At 35.3% G+C, this 19,951-nt stretch overlaps 1 protein-coding gene across 1 annotated transcript; it reads left to right on the forward strand.

Moving 5' to 3' along the window:
- The first annotated feature begins 163 nt into the window (after window positions 1-163).
- On the forward strand, window positions 164-19,638 carry LOC131143914 (uncharacterized). Its single transcript, XM_058092269.1, has 6 exons — window positions 164-557; window positions 1,368-1,444; window positions 1,535-1,631; window positions 2,274-2,502; window positions 19,040-19,337; window positions 19,474-19,638. Exons 1-6 carry the CDS (start codon window positions 164-166, stop codon window positions 19,636-19,638), a joined length of 1,260 nt encoding a protein of 419 aa, XP_057948252.1.
- Window positions 19,639-19,951: the final 313 nt, after the last annotated feature.

Consider the following 19,951-nt stretch of genomic DNA (forward strand, 5'->3'; position numbering starts at 1 on the left):
TTGTTCATATCTTTCCACATCTTAATTAATTTCCCACGTACCCATTTCAATTCTTTCATCAGGCATCAATATTTTAACTGCCTGCAGAATTTAGAAGTGATACATATAAACGCATATATACAGCTGAAGGTAGCATAGATAGAGTAGGTAGTAGTCAGCCGCCATGAGCGACGTAGTGTTAGAGAAGCATGAAGAAGAAAAGAGCTGTGACAGAAGCGTAGAGCAGCGTGAGAATACATCGTCGATGGTGTCTTCATCACAGTCGCTCAAGTGCTCCTCTTTCGACTTGAACGAAGATGCTTGCTGCATTAATAGCAAAGAAGATAATGATGAAGATGACGAAAAATTCGCAATGGAAGGAAACGCTTCGGGAAATGAAGGAAATAATTCGGAAAACAGTACATGTGGGGAATTAGGGGGAAATGGGGATGATGATGATCATGGGAGGACTACTGCAGTGAGGCAGTACGTTCGATCCAAAATGCCTAGACTAAGGTGGACTCCTGATCTTCATCTTGCTTTTGTGCATGCTGTTGAAAGGCTTGGTGGACAAGAGAGTAAGTTCCATCTTTCTATTTTTACATTATAATTTTTTTTTTTTATAACTTAGAATGTATGTTTGTTCGAAGTGCACAAATAAAATGCAATATAAATGTACATTAAATTTTGCATAATTGATCTCGATAACACAGTTGTCAAGTTTGAGGCTCGAAACTTTGAACCTCAAGCTTTGAAATATAGTTTGAGTACTAAGTTCAGTTCTTTTTTTTTGAGGCCATTGGGAGGTCTATTGCGGGCGGATTATAAAAAGAAAAAGTAAATCCCCCATCTCAAACCCCCAAATTAATATGTTCCAAATTTACATGTTTTACCGATATATAGTGTGGCGATAATAAGATAAAACTACTGCATGCATAAATGTTAGATACTTATTCTTGAGCTTTCATCTACTGGCCTAAACTTTAATTTTGGTTGAGATATAGAGTTCAAACCTAGAGTAGAATGTCAATCCTTCTTACATTTTCTTATGTATAACTTCTACACAAAGTAAAACGAGACACATATGACAATACTTAATTCATATTTTTAAACTCAAGATTTGTAGGTGAGAGAGCTTATTAAGTCATAATGTAATTACAGGAGCGTATCCAGCTAATGGGTTGATCCAACTTTTAAGTTGAAGATTCTGTAATACTGCAAAAATTTTCAGTCTTGATTGATTTTTTGGTTGTTTTTTCAAAAACAATTTTACTGTCCCTCACAAGTTAATTGTATATGATGCATGTAGAACATGAGGGCTGCTTCCTAGCTTATTAAATCGTCAGTGGGTGTTTATGCTCATTAATTGGATTGGTATATATATACAGGAGCAACTCCCAAATTAGTTCTTCAGTTGATGAATATGAGAGGATTAAGCATTGCTCATGTAAAAAGTCATTTGCAGGTACCCAGCTACTCAAACTGCATTTTATTTAAATCTCTCTCTCACATGTATTTTTCTGTTTGTCTAATTATGCAATTATTTCCCAAGCAGATGTATCGAAGTAAGAAGCTGGATGAGTCTGGGCAAGGTAGAGTTATGGCATCCATCTTCAGCGGCATTGATGAATATTTGTGGCTTTGCAGCCACTGTCTGAGAATTAAAACACCATATTGCAGAACTCCCAAATCCACAAGAATCCCTCTAACTTTCTGAAATATTAAATTTAGAAATATTAACTTTGAGTGAGAATCTTAAACTTGGGAGCATAGATTTTATACCTTAAATTTGAATTTGTGTAAATTTGAAAGAAACTCTATAAAATTTTTGTAATGCATTTTTTGTTTTGTTTAAATGAACAGAATTACAGCTTGTTCAACCAAAAAAGTTCCAGACTAGAGAGCTAGCAATTAATATGTAAAATATTAATATTAGCCAACTCCATAAATGAATAAGAATTTTTGGATATAATGATATATAGTAGAAATTGAATGATGAACTATAAATGAAACAAAAAATTATGAATATTTATAATTTGCAACTGCTCTGACACCTGTTCTGCATAAACCCACCAAACATTTTTGACTTTGTTAGTAGCTTTCTCGAGAACATAACTAAGAACAAGATAAACCCTAACTAGGGTTTTTCAAAATTAAGATTCATAACCTAACCGTTTCGGAGGGCCCAAGCTTCTTGCTTGGCTTTCCTTCTCTTAATGAATTTATCTTTTCAAAAAAATATTAAGATTCATAACAAAGCTGCATTATGGGTTAAATATCTCTTTTGGTGGCAGTGTTAAGCCAAGGAAGCAGATCAGGCGGAGCAGCACAGGGAATGGAACACAGTGTACATGGGATTCTCCAGCAGGCAGCCAGTCCTTATCAGCAGTACTTCAGAATAGAGAATGGAAGGATTGTCATAGACGGAACTCCGTATCATCACCAAAATCACCTTCACAGTAGTCCAATGCTTAGTCCCCACTCCCAACCACCCTTTGATAATTTCACAGCTCTCTCTTCCAGGTAACCACCAACTTCATTCCCCTCCACAAAAAAAAAAAAACTTATCATGCAATCCTCCTCTCTCTCTCTCTCTCTCTCTCTCTCTCTCTCTCTCTCTCTCTCTCACACACACACACACACACACACACACACACACACTTGTATATTCATTAATTATTATTTTTTTTTTTGCTGCCAAGTGTTATTTATTTATTTTTTTGTGCTTTTTGGTTGCACCATATCCTAATTTATTTTTATAGTTTCGTTGCCACATGCTTATTTTTTTTCTTTAAAATATTAGTTAATGTTGAATTCTAAAAATTTTGAACTTAATGTTTAAATTTCATGCTCTCAAACAAAAGGTTATTAGGACATTCAAAGGGTAACATGAACTAAACTCCGTGTTTTTCTCCTCCTAATTTTCTTTTTGAGTTCTCTTAAATACTAGCTACTCAATGCAGTTTCTTGCTTAATATTCCAATGCTTCAATTTTCTCTAATCCTACTTTAGTTAAAATAAGTCCAAAAACGTCTCCAAAAATGAAATTATATTTAGTTATAGTGTGTTAATTAAAATGAGTTAGCCACACAACTTCACCCTTGAGAAGTGGTCCACTACAACATGTTAATTAAGGGCTTAGAGTTAGCTAGGATGTTAACAGGGCATGAGTACTTGTAGCAAGAGGCCATGTTATTTTGGTGAGTACACACACAAGTTAAGGAGTGTTAGATAAAGAAACATATATAACTGTTGTCTTTGGAATTCTGCACTCAAATGAGGAATTTCACGTTAGTGTTTTCATTAGTTGGAATTCAAGATAAAATGATTTCGTCTCCATAGTTCTTATCTATAAGGGTTTTTTTTTTTTTTTTTGTAGAAAATTAGTTCTTATCTACGAGGGTTTTTTCATAGAAAATTTATCTCATCCAAAGTGAAATTGTCAAGTTTTAAGGTTAGAAGTTGTTTTGTGTATTTCTTGTAGAGGTCAAGGGTGTTCATAGGTTCCTGAAATTTTATCTATTGTAAGCCATTATCATTAATTAGTAGATTCTAGGTTGGTACTTCATGAGTTTTTCCTTTGTGTGAGAAAGCACTTTTTATGAAGTCATATTATACCTATTGATAGTACTTACAAAATGTTTGATAAAGTTCCCAAGTGATCTATTAGTTGGCTCAAGTAAGTTCACAAGCTAACTAATTTTGCAATCCGCATATAGATGCATACAATAAAGAATTTAAAAGACATTTGTTAGGAGAGAGTGACAAACCATGCATTTATATATAGTGCTCTAATCCTCATGAACTTCCCTATGCCCATTCCTTAAGAATGCCACAAGGAAATTTACTATTCAACTTTAATTGTTCACATTTGCACCATTTGCCTACAATGATGCTCCATCATAACATTAACATAAGCTTACAAAATATTTTCTTGGGTTTATTGATCCTCCCTTACGAAGGCACTTAATATAATTTCTAAAAACAATTCATTCTCTAAAGAAAAAAGGGGGGGGGGGGGTGAGATTGAATTTTGTTGAAATTTCTGAGAAATTTCAAATTTACAAATTTGAAATTACAAATGGTGGTTGAGATTGCAAATTTGTAATTTCTAAGAAACCCTTTGATAGTGGAATACATCCAGCTACGTAACGAGGAATCCAAATCTTTTGGCATAACCAGATGGAGGTTTAACCCTTGCCACACCGATGCTCAAATTTGCTTGCTAAAATGACAGTGTACGTAAAAGGAGATTGTCGACTCCTTCATTTTCCTTTTTTGCATAGACAACACATGGAAGCTAGTTTCCATTCTTTTTTCTGCAAATTATCAACTATGAGGATCTTCTTGTTAATATCTAACTAAAGAGATACATCAATTTTTGGGGGAATGAAGGGGTTCCACAACATCTTAAAGGGCATTCGGGATTTGGCTTGAAATCTCTTTAGATTCAAGTAGGCATATAAACTAGCCACTGAAAAAATCTAGGATTTGGAAAGTTCCCATGTGCAAGAGTCCACTCCCCCCCCCCCCCTGAAATGTGTTTTTCATAAAATAATTTGAGAAGGCCTATCACTTGGTTGATTTCCTTACCTTTAGCTTGTTTTACAAAAGAGATATCCTAGTAAAATTTGTTGTTAATGTTTCTAAAAATTTCCAACACTTTTGCTGCCTTTTTATGGGCCAAATGAAACTGATATGAGAACATCTCTTAAAAGAGCTCTTCCTTGATCAATTATCCAGCTAGAAATTTCATTGATCTACTTCCATTGCTGACCTTTATCATGATGTGATCCCAAACTTTGGACTTGATTTTAACAATATTATTCCACAAACCCCAACCTTAAATAATAGAAGGCATTTCTGGATTCCAGTCTATGAAATTGTTTCCGTACTTGATGTAGATAATAGATTTCCATAAAACATTATCTTCCCTGCAAAATCTTCAGACCCACTTACCCAATAAAGCTTCTCTCATAAGCTTCAAATTTTTTAAGCCTAAGCCTCCTTGAATTTTTGAAGCTGTTATCAAGCTCCATTTGACAAGTGGATATTTGAAATTATTTGAAGATCCTTTCCAAAAAAAATTTATCTGCAAATTTATTGTCAAGTGCGTAACTTTCTTGGGCATGAATAAAATAAACATATAATAAATGGGCATATTGGAAAGAACTAAGTTGATCAGAGTTAACCTAGCTACCTCCAAGAAAGAGAAATTTTGCTTTCTAAGACGCCAACTTGAATTTCATTCCTTCCATAATTGGGTCCTAGATCATGGAGAATGAGTTTGCTTAAAACCCTAAAAGCAGTCCTAAGTGCATAGTTGGAAAAGATCCTAGTATGCATTCTAATTAGGATACTTGCAACCTAAGCTGTAGTGTTCGAAACTCCAATTGGAAAGATGTTACTCTTGGACAAGTTGACTTTTAGCCCTGCTATGACTTCGAAATATAACATAAGGGCTCTTAAATTTCCAAACTCAAAAATAGAATTTCTATAGAAAATCAATGTGTCATTAGAAAATAATAAATGTGATAAGTCTAATGCATGATTCAACGTGATTGTAAATGTTTACTCCCTTCAAAATTCTACAGTCAATTGCCTTGCCAATAATCTATGTAAGAGCTTGCATGATGAGAAAAAGAAAGGGGGATAAAGGGTCATTCTACCTTAGTCCCTTAGATCTGTGGAAAAAACCTGTATCCTCACTATTAATCACAATCGAAAAGAAAGCAGTGGGGATGCACCATTTTATCCAACTCCTCCATTTTGCTCCAAAACCCATAGACAACCCTAGTTGACATGAAAAAACACTTTCTCCGTATCTAAATTACATAAGAAGCTTTCCAATTTTTTCTTCCTCAAAAAGTCTATGCTTTCATTGGCTAAAAGAGAGGCATTTAGGATTTGCCTTTCAGTTACAAAGGCCATTTGTTTCTTGGAGATAATCAGCGACATAACTTCTTTTAAATGTTTGTGGCTCCCGTTTTGAAATCTTCAAAGCCCAGACACTCCTTATCTTTAATAGTTAACCTTGAAAGAAAATTCCTCCTTCTAGGCATTGAGGCCACATTGTGAAAGTACCCTGGTGTTTTTATCTCCCTCTTTAAGCCACAACTCATGAGATTTTAGTCTCCAAGAGGCTTCTTCTATATCTAAAAAATGAAGCAACTTCTTAGATGCTTCCTTTTTCAGAGCTTTATCATGACTACATAGAGAGCCTTCTTCCTTTTAATCCATTTATCTAATTGCCTCCCTCCCATTAATATGTTGTAGCTTTCCTTTTAAAATTTCCTTTCTCCATTTTGTTGTTTGAAATTTCAAACCCTTCAGTTTTTGAGTAAAAAAGAAAGTTCTTGAACCTTTAAATTCAAGGGTCTTCCACCACTCTTCAATCTTCCTTGAGAATCCTTTAATCATAAACCAACTATTATCAAATATGAAAGGAAACTTACCCCACGATTTGACATGCCTAGTAAGGGCTTTTTGACAAACATGAGGAAACACCTCTAACAAATCACTTGCAATGAAAAAATCTATCCAACTTTGACATAGTTAGGTAGTCTTGATTGTTTGATCAAGTGAAATTTGCCCCATTTAGAGGAAAATCGACTAACTCCCATTGGGAAATGAAATTAGAAAAATGTTCATATACTTAGAGATTTCGCTTCAACGTACTCTTTCAAAAAGAAATCTAATTTCATTAGAATCCCCGCAAATAGACCAAAGTAAGTTTACCTTCTTCATGTTTGATAATTCAATCCAAAATTATTTCTTATATTGTGCATGCTAAGGGCTATATACAACTATAAGAAGCCACTCCCAACTTGTATCTATGTTATGATATACTAAAGAAATGGAAAATTTGCCCCTTAAGTTCTCTTTATGTGGGAAAAAAAATTCGATTTCCATGCAACTAAAATGCCACTTGAAGCCCCTTTACATTCTATGTTTGGCCCAATCCATTGAATTTTCTTTCTAAACTAATTTGATTAGATTCCTTACAATATAGCTAAGCTTTTTTTTTTTTTTTGTGCAAACAGATAATGTCTGACTTCCAAATCCCTACATTTATTTGATTTTAGCTCTTTTCTCCCATTTATTTAGATCCCTAACATTCCAAGATAAAATTTTGAGGTTCATGGCTTGTCTACAAGATTATTCTATGATGCTCTCTGTGCTTCAATATGAGTGAATAGGTTTTGTAACTTCTTATTACCATCCTTTTGCAAAGAATCTACCTTGTTAATGATCTTCATAGCCTTTTTTATTATCCATCTTTTGTGTCAACTGGTCCAAATACTAGTGAAAGACTCTATTGATCAAGTCCATGAGCACAATAGGAGCATTCGTCAGACCAAATGACATAACTAGAAATTCATAATGTCCATACCTGGTCCTGAAAGCTATCTTTGAGACATCTTCTGCTTTTACTTTCACATGATGGTAGCCTGCTGATCTGAGGTCAATCTTGGAATAGACCCGCGTACCCTGAAATTGGACAAATAAATCGTCTATATGGGGTAGAGGATACCCGTTCTTGATTGTCACCTTATTAATTTCCCTATAGTCTATACACATCCTCATAGACCCATGATTCTTCTTTACAAATGACACTGAAGCTCTCCACGGTGATACACTGGTCCGAATAAAACCCTTATCCAGCAAGTTTTGCAATTGACCCTTTAACTCTCCTAATTCTGCTGGAGCCATTCTGTAAGGAGCTTTAGAGATCGGTGCCGTCTTAGGAAGTAGATCAATAGTAAAATCTACCTCGTGGTCAAGAGGTAACCCAGGTTGATCTTCTGGGAAAAACGTCTAGAAATTCCTTAACCATTGGTGTAGTGCCCAGTTTCAATTCATTCTCTGACACCTCCTTTGCAAAGGTCATAAACCCCTGACAACCATCCAGGAGTAGTCTCATCGCTTGCATAGCTGATACTAACTGAGGCGGGGATTGCACACGTGGCCCTATGAACCCGAATTCTGGTCTTTCCGGAGGTCTGAATATTATTTCTTTTGAATGACAGTCTATACTGGCGTAATTAGTTGCCAACCAGTCCATACCAAAAATTACATTGAACCCATGCATATCCAATACTAGCAAATCAGCTTGCAAGACTTTTCCCTGAATATCAATTGGACAGCCTCAGAGCACTCTACTACACCTCACTACCGACCCTGTCGGTGTAGTTACTAACAGTTCGGTATCTAACAACTGTGTTCTGTTCCACATAATCTAATACACCCCATAGACACGAACGAGTGTTTGGCTTCTGAATTAAATAATACAATAACTTTAAAAGAAAGCATGTTAATCATACCTGTCACCATATCGCCGGCTGTCTCAGCATCTCCAGGCGTCAAAGCATATACCCTCGCTAGAGCTACATTCCTCTGTTGGCCTCCATAGGGTGCCTGATAGCCTCCCCGGTACGGTCTGGGAGCATGAGCGGTACCAGGTGGTATTGGGCAATCTCGCACCAGATGTCCCTACCTACCACAGCAATAGCAGACGACTCTTCCTATTCGACACTCTCCTAAGTGTCTCTTTCCACAAGTTTGATAGACAGGAAAATTCTGCACTGCCTACAACTCACGACCTCCAGTCTCCTGCCCCTATCCTCTACCATAGTTTCCTCTCCTCCATTGACCCTACTTAGATCCCTACTTCAGATTCAAGAACTTTTCCACTTTAGTTTCCCTGACAGTGGCTGGGAAATATCTGTCAAAGAATAATTCTTTAAATCGGTCCTATGTAATAACTATCGGCGTCGTCCTCTGCTGCTCTAGAAGTTTCACAACAGTCCACCACCTCTCAACCTCCCCTGTCAGTTTATAGGTGGCGAAAAGGACCCTTTGCTCCTTCATACATTACAAAACTGCCAAAACTTTCTCGATCTCCTACATTTAATTTTCGGCGGCTGCAGGATCAACTCCTCCTGAAAATGCTGAAGGATTCATCTTGGTAAATTTCTCTATCATGCACCCATTGCCTTCAGACGGACCTCCCTGCTCTATGGAGCTTCTAGCCATCTGAACCATAACCTGCTGAGCCACACTGCGTAATACCACATCAGAATCAGCCCCGCTTGCACTCGAGGGCCTTGCACCGTTACAACCGCTCACATGGGCACTACCTCCTCTAGGGTCCATCTTGAAAAGAAAATAAACATGGCTCAAGGACCCTATTCTTATAATTTACACGTCTAACCAAAATCCCCTATCTTGACATCCTTATCTTATTTCAAGATTCAGTCCTACACTATAGAAACACAACTTGATAATAGTTTACTATGACTTTCCTGAAATCGTCACCCCAGGAAAGATACAGAAACCACCACGGAAGTCTTGCCTCTAGACTGTAGAACAAAACCTTAAATCCTTTTCCTATACTCTAGTATCGTTTCTGCTCTGATACCAAACTGTAACGACCTACCTAATTTACCAATTTGAAATTTGTTTTCATGATAACATTCAATATAATAATCCTATACCACTGAATAACATAATCAACCTGAACCCATAGGTTCCAGGGATATATCCAAAATACAACTCAGATACTTAAGTAGAAGGAAACGTAAATTACAACATACCATGCAACCAACCACAATACCAGAGTCCTACTAAAACTGTTATATATATACAATCATCCAAAAAAAAGACCAAAAGTAGCCTAGGGTCACTTCCCAAATATAAATCTAACCCTAGCTCATCAACTCACCTTTCTGACAGGGTAGCTCAGTCAGACTCTACTGTCGTGGAGCTCTATCTACTCCTCTACTTGGTTTTCCTGAAATATTTATATAGTTAGGGTGAAACACCTCTCAGTAAGGGAAATAAACTAACATTAGTGTGTGACAATATAAGTATTTCCGTGTTATACATATAACAGTACATAAATCTTATCTAAAAAAACTATTTGAATCATATCCGTTTAAAACATAATTTATCATAACATGGTATAATATATTGAGTTTCTATACATAAAATCATCATATATAACTATACAAGAAATAACACCCTGGATGGATAGTTGGCTGGTGTCATGTCTTACCCCCACATGACTAGGTTGTGGGTCCGAAGGTGGGACCTAGCAATGGCTGGTCGACCACGTTAGATCAACATAAGTTTGTAAGTATGATGGGGCTGCCCCTCCTTGTTTGGATGGTAGAGGGATGCCTGCACTACCATAAAACCACATCGACTGCCGATCTCCCACAGTCCCTTACGACATGTGGTAGCACTAACATATACTTGATTGTGAACATGTAGCTACATTACCGTACTTTTTAAAAGCCTAAACCAAGTCATCCGGGTTTTGATAACATATAGTATATTTCTAAATAATGATACATGATTATTTCATAATAATAGCTGTCATGATAATACTTTCATAAAATTTTGCATAACATATCATATAAAATTCACGGACCTTATGTCGGCATTCTGTATCTTGTAAATCACGACCCTTATGCCAACATAGCATGTCATATAAAAACCACGGCCCATACGCCAGTATATCATATAAAATCCACGGCCCTTACGCCGGCATATCATATAACTTTCATAGTTTGAAATTCCTGTATCATTTTTAATATTTTCCTAAAAACAGTAATACATAATTATTATGAGAAAACTTAATATTCCATTAACACTATTTCCATGGTAAATGTTACTCATGTCACATAGAAAGGATAACATTTAGAACATAAAATTTGTTCTAAAATTATATTTCTAATAAAATACATTAAAACCATATCCCTGATCAATAGCAGTATTCCCAAACATAATTCTACAATATACATATTTACCTAAAATTAAATGCTATAAAATGAGAAATATATTTACATAAGAAAGTTGACTTAATTTATCCCCTTACCTGACTTACTGGGAAGCCCACAAAACACCCAACTTACACCTGTGTGTTTCCCAGCTCAACACCTTGAAATTGATATTTTCCCAACAAAATTTTAGTATTATCTTCCCTACATATTCTCCCCAGTCCAGAAATACAAACAAACTTATAAAACTAAAATTAACTAACTTACCCAAATTTTGGGATGGTTCCCAAGTTAGCGTGACCTACAAATCACTCTAGCAAATGTGAAGAGAATCTTCCCAGAAGTGACGGGGTAGCTTCGGATCATCGAACCGGCGAAGAACCTGCCCAAAATCCTAGAGAGAAGGTGGAAAGACCAAAGTGAGAGAGAGAAGAAAGATTTGCATGCTATTTTCTTGCTAAAAATTTGACTTTTAGCTATTTATACACCTGACTTCATCGATGAGACACATCACTTCGTCGACAAGGCCAAGTGCAATGTTCGTTGACGAACAATTATTCATCATCGATGAACTTCAAGCCCAGCAAAATAGTCCTCTCTGTAGTTTCTCGTAGACAAGACACGTGTCTACGTCGACGTTCCCAATAAGCCGCTTCGTCAATGAACGCTTAGCGTTTGTCGACGAGAACTTGCTGTGACACCTTTAAAATTTCCTTTTCCATCTTTTATTATTTAAATATTAAAAATTCTTTAGGTCTCTGCATATTTATCTAGTCCACTTACACTAACTCTAGAGTGGTGCCTACGGCGTGCAAAATAAGAAATTTTTTCGATTAAATCTTTAAATAGTAGAATTGGGACCCAGGAATAATGTTCGTTCTTCATTTATATATATATATATATATATATATATTATATTATATTAATATATTATATTATTTAATTAATTCAATAATAAATTAATAATTTTTTTTACACTTACATGTATATTATTTTTGGGGTCATTATATATTTTGCCACTTTACTCTCTAGTGATGCCTTTAGTGATCAGTTTATCAAAAAACAAGTCATACTAACTGCCTCGGCCCATAAGTTCTTCGATAGGCCTACATTAAGCTTGAGACACTGAGCTCTCTCAGTCAGAGTCCGGTTCATCCTTTCAGCCACACTGTTTTGTTAAGGTGTTCGTTGAATGGTAAAGTGTCTCTTAATGCCTTGCTGCACACAAAACTCCATAAATGAAGATTCAGCATACTCGGTCCTATTGTCCAACCTTAAGTATTTGATTCTCCTCTCTGTCTGGTTTTCCACTTCAGCCTTCCAAGTCTTGAACCTAGCAAACGTATTATACTTATACTGTATGAAGTATACCTAGACTTTTCATGAGTAATCATTAATAAAACTTACATAATACACATATCCACCCTTTGATGCAACTCTAATCGAGCCCAAAATATCAGAATGTACATAATCAAGAATACCTTTCGTCTTATGTGTAGCTGATTTAAATTTTACCCTATTTTGTATTCCAAGAACACAAATCTTGCAAAAGACTAGGTGACATGATTTCAAACCGTTCAAAAGTTTCCTCTTGTTTAATTCTTTCATACCATGTTTTCCCATATGCCCAAGATCAATATGCCACAAGGCGGTCTCATCAGATTCAGCATCTATGGCTACAACTCCACCTACAACAGTAGTTCCCTGCAATGTGTAGATATTCCCATCTAACTTTTGTCCTTTCATCACCATCAGATTTCCTTTCCATACTTTCATAACTCCATATTCGAACTTGTAATTGGAACCATTACAATCCAAAGTGCCAAGTGATATTAAACTCTTCCTCAACTCCGGTATATGTCTTATATTGCTTAAGGTTCTCACAACACCATGAAACATTTTTATCTTAACACTTTCTATGCCAATAATCTTGCAAGAAACATCATTACCCATAAGAACTGAACCTGAATTCATTAACCTTTAAGTATTGAACCACTCTTTGTTTGGAGTCATGTGGTAAGAACATGTCGAATCAAGTATCCAAGAGTCCATAAAATTATCCGACCTCGATGAAACTGAAAGAACTTCACCATCACTGCAAACTGAACCTCCTTCTTGAACCAAATTCGCTGACTTTGAAATCCCCTCATGCTTTTCAGCATTTCCCTTCTTCCAATCCATACACTCCGGTTTCACATGCCCCTTTTTACCGCATTTATAACACCGAATTTCCTTTTTCTTCTTAGATTGAGTGCAAAATTTCTGATTTGACCCACTTTTGAACTTTCCTTTGCCACGCTCATTATTACCTTTCACCACAAGTCCTTCTCCTTCATCATATATTTTCAGCCTTTGATGAAAATTCAGTAAGACACTTGGTACTTCTTCTAAATCAAGAGTCTCTTTTCCCCACGTAAGATTGGTAACCAGATTTTCATAGGTATGAGTCGATGACAAGGAGTTTAGCAACATCAAAGCCTTATCATCTTCATCAAACTTAACATCAACTCTCATCAAATCACTTATGATTTGATTAAATGCATTAATTTATTGATTAAGTTTGATCCTTCAACCATCTTAAGCCAATAAAGACGTTGCTTAAGAAAAGGTTTATTTTTTAGTGATTTGGACATGTACCGGCTTTCTAACTTTCGCCATATAACCGCTGGAGAATCCTCCTCCATCACATGATAGAGAACTTCATCGGCCAAACACAAGCATATTGTAGAAGCAACCTTTGCTTTCAAATCTCCCTATGTTGCCTAATCCATTCCTTCTGGTTGATTGTCAAGTAAAGCTTTAGTCATTCCTTGTTGCACAAGAATATCCTTGACTCTCCTCTTCCATAAACCAAAATTTTTCATTCCATCGAATTTGAAAATGTAAAATTTTGCAAAAGATGATCCCGATGTCATAACAACAATCGCTATGATACTAATTTGTTGTAAATAAGGATATGATATAGGATGTGCAATGGAATAAAAACATAATAAGCAAATCAATCACAACCAGTTAACAAGAAATAACAAGCACAACAACAAGATTTATGTGGTTTGGCAAAGCCTACATTCATAGAAGTAATGGTACAATAATTTCACTAAGGAAATTTCAAAGTACACAATACAGTTGATAAATGATCACTTTCACTGTCAATACACGCGTATAATGACATATATAACAGTCTCTCAAAGGTTTCCCTCCAATGACCCAACCACCTTAATGTTCAAATTCAAAATTCAAAAAATTGCTCGTAGCCCAAAAACACTCATTGACGAGAACAGGGGATTCGTCGATAAGACAAAGAAGGACACTCGTCGACTAGTCTAGCCACTCATTGACGATCGTGAGTTTCTTGGTATCTCAAAAACTCTGAGTTTTTGCTTGCTCTCGGGATCTACTCTTCAACAAGGACATGACACTCGTCGACGAGTCCCTGCTGCTGCTTTACACCAAGAACACATCCATATGTTTTTCTTCTCTTTGTTTATAAACCCATAAAGTATAAGAGTCACACCATAAACAAAAAAAATGTAAGAAAGTTATGATTCAAAAACAAAATAGATTGAGAGAGTGGTTAATAAGTTCAACATATAAACAAAGCTAAATGGATATGAACATCACTTCAGAGTAAACTTCAAGTTGATTTCAAAGAAAAATCCTTTATAAGATAGAAAATAATGAGATGAAGAATATTCTTAGCTACTTTTGCATCATAAGGGTTTATATGTATGTGTGTGTGTGTGTGTGTGTGTGTGCATGCATATATTATAGTTTGTACAAGACAAGAATTAGCGTATGGAATGTATATTCTTTGCACACCTATATATAGAGTACAATAGCAATAAAATGGAGAATATATATATATATGAAAGGCATATATGGATTATGCTTGTGCCTTGGATGTAAAAAGCCACTTTATATGGGTTAAAATGATTTTGATATGATTGGCTACCTTGGCTCTAGAAGATACTTTCAGAGATTTAACTTTTGGAGGGAAGCATTTTCATGGCAGTTAATTTGTTAAAGTGAGTTGCTCTTTCCACTACTAGGGCAAAGTATTTAGTATCTATTGAAGCTTATAAATAAATATTATGACTAAAGGGATTGTTACAAGAATTGGATTTTAGGTAAAGAATTTGTGGTTTGCTATTAGGATCAATAAAATTTTTGTTGGAAAAAATGCAGCTTTTCATGTTAAAACCAAGCATATAGATGTTCAATTCCATTAAATTTATGATAGATTAGAGAAACAATAGGTGAAGCTTGTAAAAATTTCAATGGATCACAATCCATAGAGTAGGGGTGAGCAAACGGTCGGTTCGGCCAAATTCGGTTAATTAACCGAATTAACCAAAAATTTTGGTTAAAAAATACTGTTGACCGAACCGACTGAACCGTTTGACTAAACCGAACCGAACCCGACCGAATTTATTTTTTGGGTAATTCGGTTAACCATTTTAACCGAAACTAGGAAGGAGGGAAGGTGTATCACTGTATGTGTATCTATATCCAAACTGAAACAAGGGAAGGTGGGGGAAGGTTGAAGCCTTGAAGTCCTGAGTGTAGATCCATCACCACGCCCACGAGAGGGAAGAGTTGATCAAAGAGGGATTCGGGATCGGGACGGGTCACGAACTGGGAAGACTGGAAGAGGGGCTCAGGCGAAGCCAAGAAGAGGCGATTCGCGAAGAGGGAGAACCGGAGAACTGAGAAGTGGAGATTGATGTGGAGGAAAGGTGGTTGGTTAGGGAGACGATTGGGCTCGGGCGAGCTTGATGCTAGTGAGGAGGAGCCGGGGTGATTCTCGGTGAACTGCTCTGTGCGCGAACTGCTCTACCAGCGACGACGATGGCGATGGGCGCAGGCGATAGCATCGCCGTCGCGTGAAGATGGTGGTGCGAAGTGCGACCTGTGGTAGATTGAGCTCGGGTGAGCGAGGGAGAGACAATGAGGGACAGAGGGAGGGCCTTCTGACTTCTGAGAGCACTGAGGGTCTGAGAGTGTGAGACTGGGAGTGAGACTGTGGAAGGGAATGGAAAATTAGAAATATAGATAATAGAATAACAGGATTTTTATTTACTAATTTAAAGTTAAAATTTAATTAATTATTAATTCGGTTAATCGGTTAACCGAATTAATATTTTCTATTCACCGAACCGAAACCCGATTCCCCGAAAAATTGAAATGCATAACCGAACCGACCGAACCGGTTTTTTTAACCGCACCGAACCGACCAATTTCGGTCGGTTAATTCGGTTTTCCCCGAATTATGCTCACCCCTACCATAGAGTATGATGACCAAGATTCTTATAAAAGAAAAATTGAGACTTTGAAGGAACTTGTGAGTGTTGATACTTGTTGAGTCTTGGTGTTGGGCGCCGGATTCACTTAGAAATGGACCACCTCATGGGTTTAGAAGATGAGATTGTTGAACTTACCTTTTAGTTTGGTCTAGCTCCATAAAAGTGGCATACACTACATTAAAAGTTGTGTTCATTTTCATGTAAGTGTTCAAATAAAAGGTGATATAATTTTATAAATCAAAAGTAAAAAAAATTAAGTTCATGAAATCAACCAAATAAAGATTAAGATTTACCTCATTTGTCTTTGCATATGAAAAACTCTATAGAAGATCACATACAATGCTTCCTATTTGTCAAGATTAACCACCTAGAAAGAAGACAAAAGCTGATAGTCTCGTTACTATAGGACTATTAATCTAGCTTGATTCAATTATAGGAGTTTTCTATGCCCCTTTTTGAGGGGTTGGTTAAGGAGAAAGTGTGCAGCATGGGAATTAGTTGGGATTCTCATGTTCAATAAGTTTAGAGTACTATACTTGAACTTGACAAATCAACATATATGAATTGTGGCCCCTTAATTAGATTAAATTCGTTATTTATGTATCTTATCATCATGCATATTTTAATGTAATAAAACAAGAAGATGCAACTCTTGTACATAAGACCTTGATCAACAAATTTTTATTTTAACCGAAGGACAAAGAACTATCATAACCTTTAATGCTGCTAATAAGCCAATTTATTGGTCAATATGTTGGTTGCTTTGCTCAATGAGGGCTTGTTCAAAATTAATCATTTTCATTAATGAAAGATTCCTAAGCTTATTTTAGACTTATTTATTAAACGAGTTAAGTTTAAGTAAGACAAAACTCGAATCATTTACGCTCATGAACATAAATTTATAAGCTTATTAGGACTTCCTTATAGGCTTTGATTAAGCCTATTTAGAAACCTTTTAGTGGAATCAATTTTTAAAGACCCAAATATGAATGTTGATAAAGAGATCAATTTATAACACATATAATTTGACTCTTTTTTGGATTCATTTTTCACTTTTTTCCCATTCCTTAATTTCTAATATGGTTAAATCTAATCCTAATCCATTTTGAATACCAAGTTAACTGTTAGGAGTTAGGATTTGCAAACTCATTCACCTTAGAAGTCACTATTCTAGTTGGGAAACAAGGATGTGAACATAATAGTATGACCACACTACTTTGTGTTTTTGTTCATGTATGTTTATTTCATAAATTTATCAAGTAATATTACCTTATTAAATTTAACCAAAGATTATAAGTAATCTCGAGTTTGAATCAAACACATTTAATAATTTAATCAACAAGCTTTCATAAGTATATTCAAGCTTAGCTCAACTACTACTCGACCTCTAATCTTATTGTTAATCAATAAATTTAAGCATGCATGATAAAGCTCAATCAACTTGGCTCAATCCCATTGAACAAGTATATTCAAACTTAGTTTGAGTTTGTTCTAAAATTTAATAAACAAGATTAAACACAGTAAAACTTGACTTAACTTGGTTCAACTCGACTTATTTGTAGCCTTGAGCTCCCTTTACCACTCAGGTCACTATCATACCCCTGACACATGTCTGCTTATTTTAACTATTGGATTGTTAAAATGGTTTAGGAAATCTCCAAAAACTAAATCTATTTTTATGAATCTATATGTATATTTGATAAATTTCTAAATTTTTACTAGCCAATTTTAAAATCAGTGTAAGGTAGTTTTAAAAATCCTCTCTTACTATAAGAGTCATGGATCTCTTATTGAACGTATACAAATCTTCATGCATTTTTTTGTGTATCTTTCAATTAGTTATCACAGTTAACAATATATATTAAAATCATACAAACTGTATATAAGACTTAATAATATTCTTAGGTCAATAAAGACTTTTTGTGCAATGTAAGTAGAACTACTCTTTTTCTTGAAATTGTTGAGAATAAGAGTAGTATATTAGTGATTCTATTTAGTAGTCGTTGCCTTACATAATCATATTCCGTACACACACATATTTGTTAAGAGTCTCCACTCTTGTTATTAAGACAAATAACCTAATCATATATGTTCGTGCAACATATATATGAGAACCATTAATAAAGAATCTATTTAATACCAACTTCTAAGTTGTGAACACATGTTAGATTACAAGAAATCAACAACATCATTTTTTTCTAATTAATAATCTTCACATCAACACAATCTACACTCAACTTAACCTAAAAAATTAAGTTATTCCCATATTATGCACGTGATAGAAATAAAAAATCAATTGATTGATATTGGATTTATAGGGCATTCATATGTTTAATTCATGTTAAATATGGGTCTTTCTTACAAGCTATATTGCTTTAAGTGGGAGCAAATACAAAAGTTTGATAAGGAGAGTAGGAGACACGAAAAAATGTGTTTTCTTTGGAGTCCTATGCAACAAGGCTTCCGACAAGGTTTTTTTTTTTTTTTTTTTTTCCTTTTGTTAGTCAAAGCACATGGTTTAAAAAAAAATAAAAATATTTATTTATGTTTTTCATATGCAAGGGTGGTGTTTTTGAAAAGTGTATTAGATGTGAATTCATCAATTTTTTTAAATTGGAAGCTATATTGTGTATTTCTTATTAGTGGTCTTGTGCTCTTTGGTTTTATAGCTGTGAACCTTTTGCATGCCCATTTTCATTAATTGGTGGATTCTAGGTTAGTGCATTTTCCAAGAGTGTTTATGCAAATATTAATGTGATTTTTTTTTTTTTGATTGATTTTTGTAACTCCCATTATTGTATTGATTTTTTTTTTTTTTTTCTAAGAAAGGCTAGAAACATTATTGTATTGATTTTTTATTATTCTTTGGACCAGTGATCTTTATCCCTAACTTGCTTGGGTGGGAAAGCAAGCACTTCCCACCACTTCCAAAACATGAGAAAAGTCACTAACTTGAACCCAAATTCATGTAAGGGATGCCAGTCTGAGATCATATGCGCCAATAAGACCTAGCAGATTTCTTGAAGACAAAAGGTGGCCTCCATCTCAGATGGTTTGCAATAATACTACAGGGGCCTTTAGTAGCTCGCTACCTCTACCGCGACAAGTTTACAGTACCGATTCTCCAATTTATTCTGGGGTAGCTCACTACTCGCAACCATTTGAAGGGAACAGAGAAAGCAAGACTGGGGAATTTCAATATGATTCTTGCAATGGTGTCATTGCCTCTAGTAGTGGCTCTGAACGACAATTTGAGAACTCATTTCAAGAGGTAGTGTTACTATGATTAAAATTGTTTTAGATATATTACTACATGTTTCTCACTTTTTTTTTTTTTTTTTTTTCATTTAGTACTTTTTTTTGTCTATATAACTTTTTTATTACTAATTTTTGAAATTAAAATGCAGTTGAATCAAGAGAAAAGTTTGAAAGGCAAGGAGTGTCTTCCTGATTTGCAAATGAGAATGAGTGAAAGAGTTGATAACGATGGCAAGAAGGCCCGACGTCACAACATGGGGGAAATTAGTACAATGCTCTCTCTTTCTTTGCCTGCATATTCCTCGAGGAAATAAGTGTGAGCGACCAACATGTATGTTCAAGCTTAATTTTGGTTGCTTTATAAAAAAAATAATGTGGCAATTAAGGCTACATTAACGAGGCTAAGTACTTGGGATCTAACCATGTTAACAAGTCTGGCTAAAAGTTAGATCATCGTAAGCACTTTGTCAATCGTAGTGTTCATTGCAAAGGATTGAGGTGTCTCTTTTGCTAACCATTTGGCATGAAATCCGTTTTTTATCACACTAAAAACAATGTTATTCATTAATATATCGAAGGTATATATATTAGTTAAGTTGTTATATATTCATGTGCATTCAATAATAA

Source organism: Malania oleifera, chromosome 12 (assembly GCF_029873635.1).
Source record: "Malania oleifera isolate guangnan ecotype guangnan chromosome 12, ASM2987363v1, whole genome shotgun sequence".
NCBI classification, from domain to species: domain Eukaryota; kingdom Viridiplantae; phylum Streptophyta; class Magnoliopsida; order Santalales; family Ximeniaceae; genus Malania; species Malania oleifera.